The following is an 18,592-nucleotide window of genomic DNA, read 5'->3' on the forward strand; positions in this document are numbered from 1 at the left end:
AGTGGTTTAGACCACAACGCCACCTGTGTCCCTCTCATGAACCAATGAAGCTAAAGCAAGTGCAGAGTCAGAAGTAGAGCTGGGTGATATATTGATATATCGTCCAAAGCCGTTTTGAATTTCATATCATGATACTGTTTTCATAATTTTTGACTTGGCAATATTTTGAGTGTGTGTGTCTGTGTGTGTGTGTGCGCGCTATGCAAAATTCACAATCCAGGGAAAACTGTGAAGCCAGCCAATGTCTCTACATAACTCCATCCTTACTTCAGACATCCTAATATCACAATGCTTAAAAGTAAAGGGACCCCTGACCATTAGGTCCAGTCGTGACCAACTCTGGGGTTGCGGCGCTCATCTCGCTCTATAGGCCGAGGGAGCCGGCATTTGTCCGCAGACAGCTTCCGGGTCATATGGCCAGGATGACTAAGCCGCTTCTGGCGAACCAGAGCAGTGCACGGAAACGCCGTTTACCTTCCCGCTGGAGCGGTCCCTATTTATCTACTTGCACTTTGATGTGCTTTTGAACTGTTAGGTTGGCAGGAGCAGGGACCGAGCAACAGGAGCTCAACCCGTTGCGGGGATTCGAACCGCCGACCTTCTGATCAGCAAGTCCTAGGCTCTGTGGTTTAACCCACAGCGCCACCCGCGTCCCCTATCACGATGCTTAGCTCATGATATATCATGATGATGAAAAGCAGATATGGCCCAGCCCTAGTTAGAAGATAGCAGTGCTCTTCTGCATTGAGACTGCAATCCTACATACCTGGGACCAAGTCATCTTGAACGCTATAGGACTTGTGCCCAAGTAGACATGCCCAGGGTGGCACAGGTAATCTTGAATATGAGCTGGGCCAGGCCTTAAGCATTCCTCCATCACACCCTCTGATCTTAAGAGCTTCTTCTTCAAGCTTCTTCCTGCACAGGCCAAATCCACTGAGAGGAACTTGATTTTTAAAAAACCCAAAAAACACATTCCCGGTGGTGGCAACTGTTCAGAGGATTCAAGTCAAATGGAAGCGTGCGCCAGTTTACAATACCTTAATGGTAATGTAGTTTTTCAGTGACTTTGACATTTTCTCACTCCCTTTAACATGCAGGTGTCCTGGAACGACAAAAGCAAAGATGACTTTGCTTTATTTTCTGAGCAGACAAAGACAAGGTTACATTATTTTTTCAGAATAGCAGGAGCTAGACTAGAAAACAGTAGACCAGAGTCTATTTCACTCAGTTTGTTGTTCTATATTAAGGAACAGAGAGGAACAAGAATTTTTAAAATATTAAAAACAGTGCTGCTATTTCTGTAACTGATTTGGTCATGTGCCTTGTAACTGCTTTAGGTTTAAATAGTTTGCATATTAATGTAGGGTTTTCCAGATATTGAAGCAAGCAGGGTGTAATATTCAACTAAGCAAGCCTATTACCATTACTCAGCGCTAGGAGGAAAGGCCAATATTTTCATTTTCGTTCCCTATTACAGTAACTAAAATATTCCCAAACACAACTAGCCCTTTAATTTGCAGCACCACAGATCAAAATCCCCCACCCCCAGGAAATTCTTCAACTAAAAAATTAAGGAACAATCCCAGGGCCCTATCCCAACAGAAACAAATGGGCTGAGACATATGGGCTTTGTTTCATTTGCTATACATGGAGCATTCATAAAACTGGGTCCAATTTTATGGAACCTCCTTCCAGCTGAGGTAACACAGTCCACCTACCCCTGACCCCAAAACCTACCGAAGACTTTTAATCCAGCAGGCATTGTAACTTAAGCTTGATTTAATAGTTTTAACCAATTTTCACCTGTTCGGTATTATATTTTCTGTATACCACATAAGGACTATTGTAACCAAGTGGTATATACCGTATTTTTCGCTCCACAAGATGCACTTTTCCCCTCTTAAAATCTAAGGGGGAAAGTCTGTGCATCCTATGGAGCGAATGCAGGGGGGAGACAGGCAGGAAAAGCCCTCAAGAGCCGCACACAAGTTTCACGCGGCTCTTGCGGGCTTTTCCCCAGGAGGGAGAAGGGACTGACGCGGCCAGTCAGTCCCTTCTCCCTCCTCGTAGAAAAGCCCACAGGAGCCGCGCGCTCCTTAAAGAGTGCTCGGCTCCTGTGGGCTTTTGCAGGAGGTGGGGGAATTGCCATAGCTGTGCACAGCCTCTCCAGCCGGGAGAGGCTGCGCAAGGCTAAAGAAGCCAAGGCAGCGAGCACGATCCATCCCGCTCACTGCCTTGGTTTCTTTAGCCACGCTTCTTTAGCCACGCTGGAGAGGTTCAGCTCCCAGCTGGAGAGGTTGCGCGGCTATGGCAGAAGCCAAGACAGCCAGTGGGATGGATCCTGCTCACTGTCTTGGCTTCTTTGCTCTTTGGGGCTGGGGAATAATATTTTTTTTCTTGATTTCCCCCTCTAAAAACTAGGTGCGTCTTGTGGTTCGGTGCGTCCTATAGAGCGAAAAATATGGTAAGCTGTTTAAACAAATCAATAATATTATATAAGCAAAGTGCCACTTTCAAGCCCAAGATGGCTTCCAAGGACCATTTTACCTCATTCTTTTCTGAGAAAAGGCAGAAACAGAAGGACCGCACAGCATGACTCCACTGGGACCTGTATGTGGCAGGAAGTCGCGAATGACCACAGCACCACAGCATGTGTGCGGGCATCGTGTGTGACAATCTGCACATGGCTTTCACACAATTTCTACATAGAAGTGTGCTAGAAACATATACTGTGTGAAGTGATTCTTAGGTTTTGTTGTGCACCATTGTACTGTTAAACACACACACACACGAGAGAGAGAGAGAGAGAGAGAGAGAGAGAGAGAGAGAGAGAGAGAGAGAGTTGTGCATTTTCTCCATCAGCTCCTTCTACAAATATTTCAAGAGAGGCAAGCAGTCTTGAATAGAGTCCCATTAATGAGCTTGCCCAAACTCTACAATCTGTTAAGGAACACTGACAAGTTATTTTCTGAAACTCAATAATAATTGCCTATGAATAATTCACATTAAGTTATGGGAAGAAGAAGAAGAAGAGGAAGAAATCAGTTAATGAATGCAACATGCTGGCTTTCACAATAGCGCCACTGAAGAAGAAGAAGAAGAAGAGGAGTTTGGATTTGATATCCCGCCTTTCACTCCCCTTCAGGAGTCTCAAAGCGGCTAACATTCTCCTTTCCCTTCCTCCCCCACAACAAACACTCTGTGAGGTGAGTAGGGCTGAGAGACTTCAGAGAAGTGTGACTGGCCCAAGGTCACCCAGCAGCTGCATGTGGAGGAGCGGAGACGCGAACCCGGTTCCCCAGATTACGAGACTACCGCTCTTAACCACTACACCACACTGAAAGGTAGAGATAAGTAAATTAATCAGATACAGGTAATCTGAAAACCCAAATAGCACTCTACATCATTCGAAGCATGCACGTGTAAGAAAGTAATTTTTAAAAGCAACGTCTTAAACATAATGGAGTGAATATCTCTAGTAGAAAAATTCTGAGTCTTTCAGCATTCTGATTTACAATATTAAGGAGGCTGTTGCATCCTAAATATATATACAGTGGTACCTCTAGTTACTAACTTAATTCGTTCCGGAGGTCCATTCTTAACCTGAAACTGTTCTTAACTAGAGGCGTGCTTTCACTAATGGGGCCTCTTGCTGCCGCTGTGCCACCAGCACACAATTTCTGTTCTTATCCTGGAGCCAAGTTCTCAACTCAAGGTAACTCTTCCAGGTTAGCGGAATTTGTAGCCTGACGCGTTTGTAACCTGAGGCATTTGTAACTCAAGGTACCACTGTATATATATTATAGGAACAGGGAAAACCATTAATCAGAAATCATGACTCAACTCTGCAAAAAGAGTAAAAATGGTTTGAACCAGGCTGACTGCTTGTTGAAATTTCACCATTTGGGTATTTATTTGTTTCATACTGTTAAGAGAAAAGGTAGTACTGAGATACTTAAAAACAGCTAAATCTAAAGCAGCATCAATAGGCTTAAAATAAACCAATGCCTAGGATACATTTGCAAATAAAAACAGACACACGTGTGGCAACTCTTTTTCAGAAGACTCTTTTTCTCGTCAATTCATGCGCACATTTTATGAGCAAAACTATTCTCCTTACTTTTCCCACTCCAATAAGAGATGTGATGTGAAAATATCCCAGAATGCTCCTTCCTAATACAGTGGTGCCTCGCAAGACGAAAAGAATCCGTTCTGTGATTCTCTTCGTCTAGCGGTTTTTTCGTCTTGCGAAGCAAGCCCATTGACGGATTAGCGGATTAGCGCTATTAGCGGCTTATCTGCTGATCGGATCAGCTGATAAGCGGCTTAGCGGCTTAGAAAAGGGGGGGAGGGGGAAAAAACAGCAGGAACTCGCAAGACATTGTCGTCTTGCGAAGCAAGCCCATAGGAAATTCGTTTTGCGAAGCACCTCCAAAATGGAAAACTCTTTCGTCTAGCGAGTTTTCCGTCTTGTGAGGCATTCGTCTTGCGGGGCACCACTGTATCTGTGGTAGGACAAAGGCCTCTGGGGCCCTGATCTGGTAACGTCCACATGAAGAAGGACAGGGATATGTAATTCCCCTTACAGAAGACACCATGCTCCCTCTCTCCCTTCCACTCCCCTCAGAGGGCCAAATCAAATGTCATGTGCCCCACCCGAAGACTGCTGAAGAACACTTCTAGGAGGAGAGCTTCACACAGGAGGGCACAACGGCCTCCATCTTGAAAACCACGAATGGAAAGAAGTCCACCTAAGAGGACTTGTCCGCTTTCTTCTCCCCACCACCCACAGCTCCCAAAAGGGCTATCCAGAGGGTTGGGGAACTTTCCTGAGCAATGTGGGAAACAGCATAGGGAGGGCAGCACTGAAAAGGTGACCCAAATTCAGGCAGAGGAACTTGTAGCTCCATTCATACAAGGTTCCTCTTCAAGATTTTGGGTAAGTTCCCACAACCACCAACAGCTCACATCCTATCCCACACTGTTCACTTGGGTCCTCCAACTTCAAAGAGGCATTAATGGGGCTATAGAGGGAGGTTCAAGGGTGCCTTTGAGAGGGTCTTTTGCTGCAGCTCCCCGATAGCGGAATCCTCTCCCCAGTGAAGTCCACATAGTGCCATCGTTAACTTTTCTCTTTTCCCAGGCAGCTGGTGGTTGATGTTGATTTTGCTATTTCTTGATATTACTTTGCTGCTGAAGATCTGCTGCTGTTTTATTGGGTCTGTTCTATGGGTTATTGTATGCCTTTAAATGTAACATAAACAAATTGTTCTTCTGATTTGCTTTATGATCTTAAAATTTTGGAAGTTTGGTGACTCCTTATGTTGCAACTAATAAACAAAATTGATATCCTTATTCACAGCTCACAGGATCCAAGTTCATGTTTGTACTGAGCTCAGACTGCGAGTCAATCCAATTGCACAGGCCACTTCTATGCTGCCACGGTTGATCCCTAGTAGGAAGATGGCTTGGAGAGGCTCCAAAATATTGCGCTGACTCATTCAGAAAAACCCAGCATAAACTTACACACAGTAGTGCAATACACAAGCAACTTCTGTAGTCTCAATATGCAAACTGTGTTTGTCACGCATTGAGAGGTAACAAAAGAACAGATACAGAGCATCAAAATTAAGTTACGACATGTGGTAATTATGTTCATTAAATGTTACCTTTAAAAACTTGATTTTGTCCAGAACGGTGTAACTGAATGAAATGGAATGCTAGGGACGTCAAAAGCAAAAAAAGGGTTTATTTAAGCACTTACCAGAGTGTAGAAAATAATTTCCCCATTGTTCACACTGATGATAAACTTCACATTGAGCAATTTCGTTTTCGTGATGAGGAAATGCAAGATCGATTCCACCAGTGTGGATATCCAAATGTCCCCCAAACACCAGACTACAACAAAAGCAATCAATGAGTGGGAGTTTGGGGGGGAGGAGAAAAAAGACAGAGATATACATTCCTGTTACAGATCAGTAAAGAGAAGAATTGGGAGCCAACTCTGGAATTTATTCAAACCACTGCATCAGCTTAAGTTTATCATACAAGGAATCATCTATATATAGGTTTTCTATTAGCCAAATGAAGTGTGTGTGTGTTGACATATTCTTTGATTTATTTTTTTCAAAAGCGCTGAAAAAAAGCACTGTATTTGTGTTCAGTCCACAGGAGCAGATCAATAATGCCACTTTACCAATCTGATCCGATCTCACTCCAAATAAGCAGAAAGATTTTTTTAAAACATTACAAAGCAAAGCCAGTTTAAGAGGAGCACCTTGCAAAGTGCATTTTTCCAGGATTCTAAGATTGATTTCAATTGGCCGTGGTGTTTTTTACAGAATAAGAGCAACAGAGGGACAGTATGTGCAGCGAGTTTTTCCTCCTATGCAAGAAGTCCCATGCATCCCTGGTATGCATCAGCAAATGTAGTGTTTTAACAAGGCAACCACCGTTGCAACCAGCAGCAATTATGCACAAGCGTTTCAATAAGGCAGAAGCAACTGCAGCACGATAGTGCTGGATGTCATTCATTATTGCCAAATTAACCAGCAAACTGAGCTCCGTTAACAAAGTGTTTGGAGTTCAATACAGTATGAGGTGCCTGTTCTCTGCTCCCTTGCACACATATACAGTGGTACCTCGGGTTACATAAGCTTCAGGTTACATACGCTTCAGGTTACAGACTCCGCTAACCCAGAAATAGTGCTTCAGGTTAAGAACTTTGCTTCAGGATGAGAACAGAAATCGTGCTCCGGCGGCACGGCAGCCCCATTAGCTAAAGTGGTGCTTCAGGTTTAGAACAGTTTCAGGTTAAGAACGAATTAAGTACTTCACCTGAGGTACCACTGTAAAGGGATGGCATTAAATTGAGCCACTTACTTGAATGCTGCAATACTTCCATTTACCTCTAGATGGAAGTGGCCTTACCCTTATTAAACGCTGTAATCTCAGCCCCAAAGAGTTTAACTGAGACAGCAGAGGAACTGCAACCTTAGTCCAGCTTCCAGATTGTCAAAGACTACCTATCTCCATTGTCTCTCAAGACAGACTGAGGCCAACAGCAATGACACTGATCATTATTTTATATTGCTTATAGATATTTTATCGACTAAGCGGTTTACAATTGGTTCACAGTAAAGAAAATATATTTAGCCAAATGCTTCTTAAAACTTTGTGTGTTGAGGACTACTGGTTCCGGTCCCTTGTTTTCCATGAACTACATTAGAGGCTGTTTTTGAAATAGCTTCTGAGTTGAAGTGCTTGGGGGGCCGCAATCCAGCTGAACTGAACAGACAGCATGAAGTGGAGAAGAGGGAAGCACTGCCAGGTCTACAAAGACTTGTCCTAGATCCCCAAGACATTTGCCTACCTGTCACCTAAAAATGATGTCACCTTGTGTGTTCCAAGTACAGATGCACAGACTGTAGGAGCTGCCATTTTGTTTGACATACACCGCCATAAACTCCAGATAAGTCAAGAACCTCCTGGATCAGGCCAATGGTTCAGGATAGTTCAGTATCCTGCTCTCACAGGGGCTAACCAGATTGCTTGCAGGAAGCCTAAAGTCTGCCAGCTTCTCTCTCTGTTTCTACTCTGGCTTTGCAGACTGCCTAAAATAACATTGTACAGTCATACCTCGGGTTACAGAAGCTTCAGGTTGCTTTTTTGGGGTTGCGGATCGCCGAAACCCAGAAGTACCAGAACGGGTTTCTTCCAGGTTTCAGCAGTCGCACATGCGCAGAAGCGCTAAATCACGCTTTGCGCATGCGCAGAAGCGCCAAATCGCAAAGCGTGTATGCGCAGATGCGGGTTGCGAACGCATATCCCGCACGGATCACGCTTGCAACCTGAGCGTCTACTGTAAACCGCAGTTTAGGAATCACCGGCTTGGCTCCCCTGTATGATCACTGCATCTCTCGTATTGGTGTGCCCTCCTGACTTGCCACGGCGCATCGAAGCAAGCGCAAGATGTGGGCTACAAAGGCAACAGTTGTCACTGCCTTCAGTTTGCAGCCCTTCCACTCAGAAGAGCTGTCCTTAAAATGTGATTTCCTTATTTGCTTTCTCCCCCAAACTGCAATTGCCATTAATTGTCACTTATTAAAAAATAAAACTGTTTTCAACAGAAACCCTCTGCGATTCACATGTCAATCGCTTTCTAATGCATGCTCATAAAAAAACAAAGACGAAGAAGTCCAGACCGGCTGACCTTGATATCGTTGAACACTCAATGTGCCAGCCAGGCCTTCCGTTCCCCCAGGGAGAACCCCAGGATGTCTCTTGAGGTTTGGCTGCCTTCCAAAGAGCGAAATCCTTCACATTACGCTTATCGCTGTCGGCTGCCAATAACAAGGGGTGACGCATTAACAAAGATGCTCGGAATGAGTTAAGTATGTAAAAGAGATCTCTGCTGTATTCTGTAAGTAATCTGGACAGCTTCATATGTCTCACCAGCGTGTCTCAAGACCTGCCACTAGGCCTTAGGCCACTTTCAGTGCAATTTTAAAGGCCAAATATTTGGGGAGCGGGGTCACCTGAGGGGAACATCACAAAATCACAGCAGCGGAATCAGAATCATAGAATTGTAGGAGTTGGAAGAGAACTCAAGGGACGTCAAGTTCAACCCCCTGCAATGCAAGGAATGTCAACACATGGTCCTCCATCCAATTTGAAACCATACTGGACCCTGCTTAACTTTGCAAATGGGCTAGAAGTTTTATGGCTGCACCACTAGGAGGGCATCTCTGTGGGAGCTGTCAGTTTTTGTTTTTAATAAAAATGGACAAACATGGGTTCAGGGGTTGTCCAGAGCACCACAGTGATGTACTTATGGAAGCAGTTGGAAATAACTTATACAAATTAAATTTAAAACTGGGGGGGTCACACAAAAGACCCTTTAGGAGCCAGATGCAGCCCATGTGCTACAGCTTAGCACCCCTGGCTTAAACTGAACCAAGTTAAAACAGAGCTACTAGCTTCCTTTCTATGTATTATATACTTTTTGCATAGGATACATACAAAGCCTCCGTAATTCATGCAGAAACCAATACAGCTTTTGTTAACTTACCTGGTTCCTCTTGGGTGTCAGGGTAAACCTGCGTTAGCTTTCCGTATCTGTCTCCCCTAGAACGGACATCAAAATAAACATTACCTGTCGGAAATAAACAGTTTGGTCTTATTACAAAGATGGAAGCTGTTAGGCCTACTGATTTAAGGCGTAGCTGATTTAAGGCCTAGCCAATTTAAGGGGAGCCAATGTAGTGCTCTACAGAAGTTGTTGGACTACAATTCTCATCATCCCTGAAGGCTCCAGCAGGCTGGAGCTGATGAGAGTTGGAGTGCAACAATAGATGGAGGACACCCTGTTGACTACCCTTGGATTAAGGGGAAACTCTACACCTGGGTTTCCCAAACTTGGGTCTCTCTCCAGCTGTTTTTGGACTACAGTCCCCATCATCCCTGACCAATGATCCTGCTAGCTAGGGAGGATGGGAGTTGTAGTCCAAAATCATCTGGAAACCCAAGTTTGGGAAACCCTGATCTACACATTCCTCAATATTTATGCACCCAGCACACCACCACACAGGGTACTGAACAGTGCCAGCAACCATGAGGAGATGGTACCCCTATGCTGATCACATAGACCAAGCAGGCTGCATGTGGAATCATCTGGCAAAGTAGACTGGCCCAAGGTCACTCAACTTCCTGGCTGAGTGGGGATTTGAAACCTGCTCTCACAGGTCCTCGTCTGCCACTCTTAACTACTAGGCCACAATGGCTCAAAGTTAATAGTTACATTAACTCTGTATTTGCTATTCAGCAGCTGGACAAAATGTAATCAAGGCAACATGAAAAAAACAGACACCAAAAAAATGTCTTCTACGCTAATTAACATGCAATTGCATTGTTCAGAAGATTTACCTTTCGATGTTGCATAACCGTGCCCGCTAGCAATGATCTGTTGTATAAAAGAAATGATCTGAGGAATATTTTCAGTCACTCTCATATATATTGTAGGAGGTAGAACCTGAAAATTTAAAAGAAGTCACCAGTTTTGATTAATAAATGTGGACTATCAGCAGCAAGTTTAAGTGTTACCTGGTCGATAGAATAACAAAAAGAACACCAACTTCGCAGGAAACATCAACAAAGTTGGGGAGACATAGGCAATTAGCTCAACAGACCAAGGAAGAGGTCCACCACTGCCCAGGCATCTTTTCCAACAAATAAAAGATGTCTTCCCTATTAGAGGAAATATCTGTACCTTTAAAGCATCCATGTCTTGCTTGAAGTCCTCTTCATAAAAACGAGCAAGAGACACTGGTGATATGCCCATCTGTAAGAAAGGAGCTCACAGGTAAATTTGTTTGATCTGTTAATAGCGAACTGAAGGAGGGAAAAGAAATCCAAGATAAAACCAATAAGCCACATTAACTGCTAGCCCGAAGAGCACAACAATCTTACATATCAAGGGAGAAGGGAACTGATCTTTTTTGAGGGGAGGGAGGGACATCCTTAATCTAAAGGTAGCTTCAATTTCAAACACAGAATTAAAAATACCCCAATTCATAGTCAAACAGGAATGACAGGTGACAGCTCTCCAGAGCCCTGACAACAACAAAAACCCCAAACGTTCAGGGAAATTCCTTGAAGCACTTAATACTATTACTCATTTCATTGAGATAAAAGAAGATACAGGGCCAAACTAGACTGGTAATGGAGAGATATGCCCCCCTGCCCCACAGCGCACCCACTTGTTTTGATTACTGTTTGGGGCTGAGGCCTACAAAAGCAAGTGTTTATCATTTTGAAGGAATTCCCTTGGTTTTAGCTCCCTAGCATCACCAGAAAGTCAGCTCAGAGGGGGAATCACCACAAAAGAAGAAGAAGAGTTTGGATTTGATATCCCGCTTTATCACTCCCCTAAGGAGTCTCAAAGCAGCTAACAATCTCCTTTCCCTTCCTCCCCCACAACAAACACTCTGTGAGGTGAGTGAGGCTGAGAGACTTCAGAGAAGTGTGACTGGCCCAAGGTCACCCAGCAGCTGCAGGTGGAGGAGCAGGGAATTGAACCAGGTTCACCAGATTACGAGACTACCGCTCTTAACCACTACACCACACTGGCTCTCAAATCGTATTGCACCAAATGGTATTGTCTATGTGACATCTTTATGCTGCCCACAAGATCCCTGATCATTTGGGACAGTCTTTCCCAGCCTGGTGCTCTCTACATGTTTCTGACGTCAACTCCCCATCAACTCCAGCCAGCACAAACACCAAGTTGGAGAAGGCTGATCTGGGATCATGCAGGAAGCAGCCTGGGATTACTGTTTCTGCTTATGTTTTAAAAAGTATTTTTCAGGACTTTGGATCTTCCCCTTCAGAGCTGGTGGGAAAGAAGGAACTATGAGTGACAAGTAAAAATGTTAAGTACTGGATGGACGAAAGCTTGGTGGAGCCCCATATGGTACAAGAGGCACCATACGTCAACAACTCAAGTTACGACATTTAAATGTTCCAGAAATTCCCAGCATACAAAAACTGAGCTGCTCAATGCCAATATATTATGCCAAATGTTAGGACAGAAAATTGGGCAGATGGGGAAACAGATAAAATTTACTAAATTGCAAGGATAGAACTGGTTTATCACATTTAGGTAGGTTAGCATTTGATGGCACTGGGGCATCCTGGTAGAATTGTGACAGAAGCTTTAAAATGTGATAATGATTTCCAGTCCTTGTTAAGTGGAAACCCTGGTTATTATTTATTAATTTAAAAAGTATACCATAGTACACACACTCTCTGTATACATATGTATATAATTCTCTAGGTGGTTTACACAAAAGCTATAAAAAATGACAATCACCACCACCAATAAAAGTTCCTAAAAATGTGGTAAGAACACAAAATTGTGTAGCACAAAGAAAAAACAAGCATTGTGCAAAACAAAATAAACATTAAGAAGTCCAGGAAAGTTTAGGTCAGGCATCCCCAAACTTGGCCGTCCAGCTGTTTTGGGACTACAACTCCCATCATCCCTAGCTAACAGGACCAGTGGTCAGGGATGATGGGAACTGTAGTCCCAAAACATCTGGAGGGCCAAGTTTGGGGATGCCTGCTTTAGGTGAACATAATTTTAAAGAAGCATTCAAAGGTATTGCTGTTTCTGCCTCACAAATAACCCAAGGACAGGTGCTATCGCCAAGAAGGCCCACTTCTTAAGCACTATCAACACGTAACAACCAGGTGGTTACAGAACAACTGGCAGGCTCTCCTTTGAAGATCTTAAAAGATTGACTTGGTCTGTACCTGGGGATGCTTCTGGTTCCCAAAGTTTTAAATAACAACAACCACACCCTTCTGAACATGGCTCAGTAGCTAATAGCCACTGCACATCTTTCAACACTGGTGTAACATGTATATAGCTTGGTGTCCCACCAAGCACTATAGTCACTGCATTTGGTGCTTGCTGCAGATTCCAAACCAGGTACAAGGGCAGCCCCACAAATAGCACATCACAGTAGTCTAATTGTGAGGTTATCCATGCATAAACTACTGCAGCAAGGCTATCCCTCTCCAGGAATGGTTGCACCAGTCAAAACTGGCAATGTGTGTGCTTAACCACTGATGTCACCTGATCCATCACTAGTGACAGTGATGGATCTCAGAGAAATCCCAAAATACACACTTCCTCCTTCAGAGGCATTCCTATCCAGCGCCTTCATTCCTTTATCACAGCTAACACTGCCACAGCTGTATTACTTAACAGAGGTTAAGGTAGGAGATGGAAATTTACTTCAAGAGGGACAGGCACGGGGACAGATCTCCTAACTGCAATTGAGAGAAGCCTCTCTCTTGTTTGGCTGAGGCCTAGCAGAACTTTTCACCTACAAAAAGATAGAGAGTCTGCAAATCTCCCAAATTTTGATCCTGACATGCAATACAGTCATACCTCGGGTTACAGATGCTTCAGGTTGCGTTTTTTGTTTGTTTTTGTTACGGACCTGCCTAAACCCGGAAGTACCAGAACAGGTTACTTCCAGGTTTCACGGGTCGCGCACGCGCAGAAGCACTAAATTACACTTTGCGTATGCGCAGAAGTGCCGAATCGCAACCTGCACATGCGCAGACGCACCGCTGTGGGTTGTGAACGCTGCGGGTTGTGAACGTGCATCCTGCACGGATCACGTTCGCAACCCGAGCGTCCACTGTATCCGTTTCATTTCACAGCCTACCTAGACTGGCTATAATGCAAACAGTACAATACAGCACATTTGTAAAATCCACTGGATTGCGAACCAAAAAGCAAGCTGAACTATATACACTTACCTCACTGGCTCTCTTAATTATTTTGTCATCTATATCTGTAATCCCCATCACCATGACAACTTCCTTTCCAAACATCTTTGTCAGTATTCTTCGAATTATATCAAATTTAACATAGGAGCTGAAAGAGAGGGGGAAAGGCACATGTATTACAGGCCTCAGTCAGATATGAAACAGGTTGGTTTTATGTTAAGTAGACATACTGAAGCTAGGATTTTGTTTTATTTTTTGCTTCAGAAGCTTCAGCAGAAAGACGAACACCTTGTTAAAGCTTGAGGCACAGTGACCCATCATATTTTGGATCTCAGAAGTGAATTTTTCTCCATGCCAGGTTGACTCCCCCCCCCCTATCTTTTCTTCCAAGCCTCACTTGGGTGCATTTAACTACACTTCTTATTCTGCAAGATGCTGATAGCTTGCACTTGGCTAACTCCTCAGGGTTACAGTTCTAGTATTCCTGCTCTCTGCTGAAAAACAGCTTGATGCTAATGTACTCATAAGAAGAGTATCTACTACACAAAGCAAGAGTCTATATTGAAGCCGGCTGGTGCAGAACTAATTCGGACAAAAATAAATGAAATTTTAGCATGTGAAGGCTTACCAAGCATGCCCAAGGTGTGCAGAGTCATAGACAGTAGGTCCACAGCTATACCTGTGAATAAAATTAAGATCTACTAAGAAAAACACCAGAAGGCGTTACATAATGATCAGTTTCAAAATTCACATCAACCATTACACAGTTGAGTGAGGAGGGTGAAGCACATGACCTCTGAACCCACTTTAGGCACAGCAGGGAAAACTAATTCCGCCCCCCCCCCCGGAAAAAAACAAGTCTTTGTTAAGCAAACAATACAAGCTTCCTGGACTTGAACCTTGCCCACGCTCCTTAACTGCTGCCTCCTCTGTCAAGTTTGCCTAAAGCTGTCTGTTATTCTGTTCCTGGCCTTGCCTTGTTTCCTAGAGATACCCAACACCTCGATTTCCCCATTTTTGAACTCACACCTGTTCCATTCAGTGTCCCTGTTCTCCACCATGTCTCAGCCTTCTGCTTACTTGCACATCTTCTGAGAAATTGCTTCCCTACCTCTCTCAAAGTCTGTATCCATTATGCCATGGTGCAATTCTGGTTTCAGCGTATAGCTGTGAGCCGGATTACTGAGCAAGACCCCACAAATAAATCCTATGCACACCTAATTGTAAGTTCCATCCAACTTACTTCCACATAAAGCACCCAAGGATTGTGCCACAACTTTTGCTGGTTTTTAATATTTAGGTAAAGGTAAAGGGACCCCTGACCATTAGGTCCAGTCGTGGCCGACTCTGGGGTTGCGGCGCTAATCTTGCTTTATTGGCCGAGGGAGTCGGCGTACAGCTTCCGGGTCATGTGGCCAGCATGATCAAGCCGCTTCTGGTGAACCAGAACAGCGCACGGAAACGCCGTTTACCTTCCCGCCAGAGCGGTACCTATTTATCTACTTGCACTTTTTGGCATGCTTTCGAACTGCTAGGTTGGCAGGAGCAGGGACCGAGCAACGGGAGTTCACCCCGTCGTGGGGATTCGAACCACTGACCTTCTGATCACCAAGCCCTAGGCTCTGTGGTTTAGCCACCCACGTCCTAATATTTTAATATTTAGCTAGACCCAAATGTACTGCATTACTAATTACTAGCTCCCCTGGGAGCTTAGTTTCTAACAAACTGAAACATCTCAAAAGGTGAGCCTTTTCCCTCTTCACTGCTGGGGGTGGGGGGCGGAGAGGAATCCATTTTATTTACCTACTTACCTATTTATTATTTACCTATCCATTTTATTGCTAGCTATGAAGGTGTCCCGGCAGGGGGGGGGGATAAATTAAAAGGAATAGGAGCACAATTTTCTAAGTATTCTAACCAAGTCACCACATCCGCGTTTCGCAGGATGAGAGGCTCTTTCCTTCTGCTCAGGCTGTTGTACGCCTGGATCCCGCTGTCCCGGCCCGCGGGCTTGATCCACTTGGTCCCGCGCTCCGGACCACCGCTGCACCTTGCTCTCCGGGAAGCGACGCCCAGAAGATGCTTGCCTTCAGCAGCTGAAGCACCTTCGCCGGCTGATAGGCGGAGGAGGGCCAGTCTCCCATAACGCCTGAAACCCAGACGCGGCGAGCGGGAGGAGGAGCAGCCGGCGCCGGCGCTCCAAGGAACGAAGCAAGCGCGAAACATGCTCCTCGACGGCGGCCCCCGAGCCTGTTTGGGGCGCTTTGGGTTTGGTTTCCCGGCTCCTCTTTACAAATCAGCTGCTTGGCGCCCAGGCCAACAACGCCACGGGCTGCGGCGCCCGCATGGTCGGGCTGCAGAAATGCAATGAGGAGGCAGCGCGCCTCCTCCTTGGCGTAAGGAGGGCGGCGCTGCGCGGGCGCCGGAACCGCTCGGAAGAGGAAAGGGAGACGCGCACAGCCTGCCGCGCCTGTAGCAACAGCCGGCGCCGCCTGTGCGGCTACAGCCAGAAAACCCAGCAGGAAAAGGAGGAGCCTTCTCTGCCTGAAGCTGGGAGGGGAAAGCGGAGGGAAGGAGGCGGCATTTGGGTTGCTCGCCGTCCTGGTAGAATAGCGCCTCGGCTGCAATAGCTTTCGCATTCCCTCCTCTCGTCTCTTCTTCCAAATCCCCTTCTCTCCCGGTTCCCACCGACCTTGGAAATAGCGCGACCGTCCTTAGCAGATAAAAGTATAGCTTCCGATGCAATGCGTCCTTCAAGGAGACTGAATTGCTGGGAAAGGGCGCCTGAGGCGCGTAGACTTCCTTCCTCTCCCTCGCCCCGCGACTTCCTTTTTTTTTTGAAGGTGATGGAACGGATCTGGTTAGCACCGTAAAATGTAAAACCCCCGGAGAGCTCCGAGCGCGGGCGATGGCGACAGTTGGTTTTAGCACTAGCCTCGCTCCCGATCTACAAAGCAAGGTTTCCAATCTGAATGAGCATCGCACGGCAAAGTTATTAAGAGGAACCAGGATCTTAATTTTTGGAATCATTTTTTTTTTTTTACAAAGTGCAAGGTATAGGGGAGGGGGATAAATTTGAAAGAAAGTGTTGTAATTTTTTTATTTTTTAAACCATAAAATATAATTTTATTTATCGAAATGAAGCAAAACCTACAGTAAGATGGGAAATAAGGCACTCGCTCTCAGTGGAAGACTGAATGGGGCCGCTGACAAATCATGTGAGCCTCAGAAAGTGTGTTATTTGATTACTGCGGTACTTATTACTGTATTGCCTTGTAATTATAGGAGAAAAATTAGCCAGGATTCCTACAAATGCCTAAACATTTCCTGGTTATTAGTATTTTACATCAGTCCACTTGTTCCTTGGGAGAAGATCCACAGACAAGGCTGATAGCTTTTATTGGGGTGGCCAACCTAGAATATATTCTTGTTAATGGCTCATTTACTTCATTTTGCAGCCCTTGGGCCTCTACAGCCCAGTATTTTTTAATTGTTGAGTCATGTAGATGAGTATAAACATGTGTTCTGTGCTGGTTCTTTGTTGGTCCAATTAAGGCTGCAGTTCGAGACACATTTACTAGGGAGAAAGCTCCACAGAACACAGTGTGACATACTTTGGAGTAATCATATACAGAAATGGATCACGCTACAACAGCCAGAATGGCCTCTGAAAGTCCATTTGTCCTTGGTCTTGTCGATGACAAATTGGCAGTAGGTTTTTGCCAAGTGGGGTCCCAGCCAGGTGTTCTTGGTAACTCTTCCCCAAGATTGGATTTTACACTACTCCAGTCCCCAACACGCTATTGAAATCAGCATCTCCCAGCAACAATACAGTTTGGTTTTTTTAAAAGGGCACAATCCAGGTGAAGGTATGCATTTTTATCTTTGATTAAATTCAGTGGTAGTCCAAAATCACATGTACTTTTAAAAGTGCATTTAGTCATAACAAGATTCTCACAAGCTGAATTTGCCTGTATGCGATTGAATCTCTCACACACATACAAGAAGCACCGACGGTTCTGCAACCAGACAAGGAAAGGGGCCCACAGGTATCCTATCATTTTCTTCAGGATTCCTGAACGTAACCTGATAAATTTTCCTGCAGTCATGTCACCCCCCCCTACCCACCTACCAAAAACTGACGTGACTGCAGGAAAATTTATCAAGTTACATGTGAGTTCAATGGGACATACTGCCAGATAAGTGTGTACAGATTTGCAGCCTTAGTCTGAATCCAATGCTTTATCTTTGTATATGTTCTGTTTCATTGCATCTAAACCCGTGTGCCAAAAAAAATAATTACTGTAATGCATATAGCAGCTTAAGAGAACACAATAAAAAATATGATTTATGTTTTGTCTAAGTCAACAGCATTATTTCCGTTAAACTGGAGTAAATGAGGCTAAATTAAGGGGCTAATCAACGGGTCTAATTGCTAGTGGGGAGGGGGGAGGCCACCCAAGTTGAGAAAAATCTTCCTGCCCCAGACTGTACTGTGCTGTCCAATAGACTCTGATTATAGAAAGGGTATCAGGCTTTGCCATACAAACACCCTGCAAACCTATACTTCAAAGTAAACTCCACTGAGTTAAATGGCGCTTACTCACAGGTAAGTTTGTCTAGATTCGGAGCCATAGTTTCTCTTGAGTTCCAGAAGACTCTAAAGCACTGGGCATCGTTTTTAGGAAACCCGACTTTGTTTCGCTTTCTACCAGACAGAACTAAAAGATGCAGGGGGGAGAGAAAGAAGAAAGGAAAAATTAACAAATTACAGGCTGCAGATTCCGGGAAGCGAAAGGCGGGAGAGGAGGGGGGGGGAGTGTGTCTTTCATGACTTAACCAATGGGCTTCAAGGATTTTTTAGGGGGCTGATGTGTGGGTGTTTCTTGCTTCTTACATGTACAGTAATAGCCATTGTTGCCTGGTGCAGAAAATGCAGAAAGGAAAAGTGAACCTTCCTGCTAGCCGGTGGAGACGTGGAAGACAACAAAGCACCGTGTCTTTTGGGAGAGCTCCTCCCCTTCTGCTACCAGCGAGATCCACCACTATTTGATCATGGCTTCAGCGGCGGCGGATCAGGGAAACTCTTAAACGAGCTTATTGGGGCAAATCCAGATCCCTCTTCTTGGAAACGGGTTGTGAAGGACATAGCATAGAATAAAAGAAGCTGCTTCCTTTGGAAATCTACCGCATCGCGCTTTGGAGAGGGAAAAACCGAGCGGTTTGGAATGGATACAGATCCATGCTTTTAAGGGAAGGCATCTCTTCCCACCACCCTCGCGGTTTT

General features: G+C 44.9%; 1 protein-coding gene across 2 annotated transcripts in view; it reads right to left on the reverse strand.

Moving 5' to 3' along the window:
• The window catches only part of CARS2 (cysteinyl-tRNA synthetase 2, mitochondrial), a 35,018-nt gene extending 19,252 nt beyond the window's left edge, over positions 1 to 15,766 (reverse strand). Inside the window, exons 1-9 of one of the 2 annotated variants that reach the window (XM_081198405.1) lie at positions 15,224 to 15,766; positions 13,934 to 13,984; positions 13,336 to 13,453; positions 10,271 to 10,342; positions 9,928 to 10,033; positions 9,074 to 9,157; positions 8,216 to 8,345; positions 5,768 to 5,901; positions 1,041 to 1,105 (exon numbers count right to left, since the gene is read on the reverse strand). In XM_081198405.1, the coding sequence (XP_081054531.1) occupies positions 1,041 to 1,105; positions 5,768 to 5,901; positions 8,216 to 8,345; positions 9,074 to 9,157; positions 9,928 to 10,033; positions 10,271 to 10,342; positions 13,336 to 13,453; positions 13,934 to 13,984; positions 15,224 to 15,531 (1,068 nt within the window). In that variant the 5' untranslated portion in view covers positions 15,532 to 15,766. The remainder of the gene's footprint in view (positions 1 to 1,040; positions 1,106 to 5,767; positions 5,902 to 8,215; positions 8,346 to 9,073; positions 9,158 to 9,927; positions 10,034 to 10,270; positions 10,343 to 13,335; positions 13,454 to 13,933; positions 13,985 to 15,223) is intronic. The other variant, XM_081198406.1, reaches the window with a different exon arrangement.
• Positions 15,767 to 18,592: the final 2,826 nt, after the last annotated feature.

The sequence above is a fragment of the Podarcis bocagei genome (assembly GCF_964188305.1).
Source record: "Podarcis bocagei genome assembly, chromosome: 6".
Taxonomy (NCBI): Eukaryota; Metazoa; Chordata; class Lepidosauria; order Squamata; family Lacertidae; genus Podarcis; species Podarcis bocagei.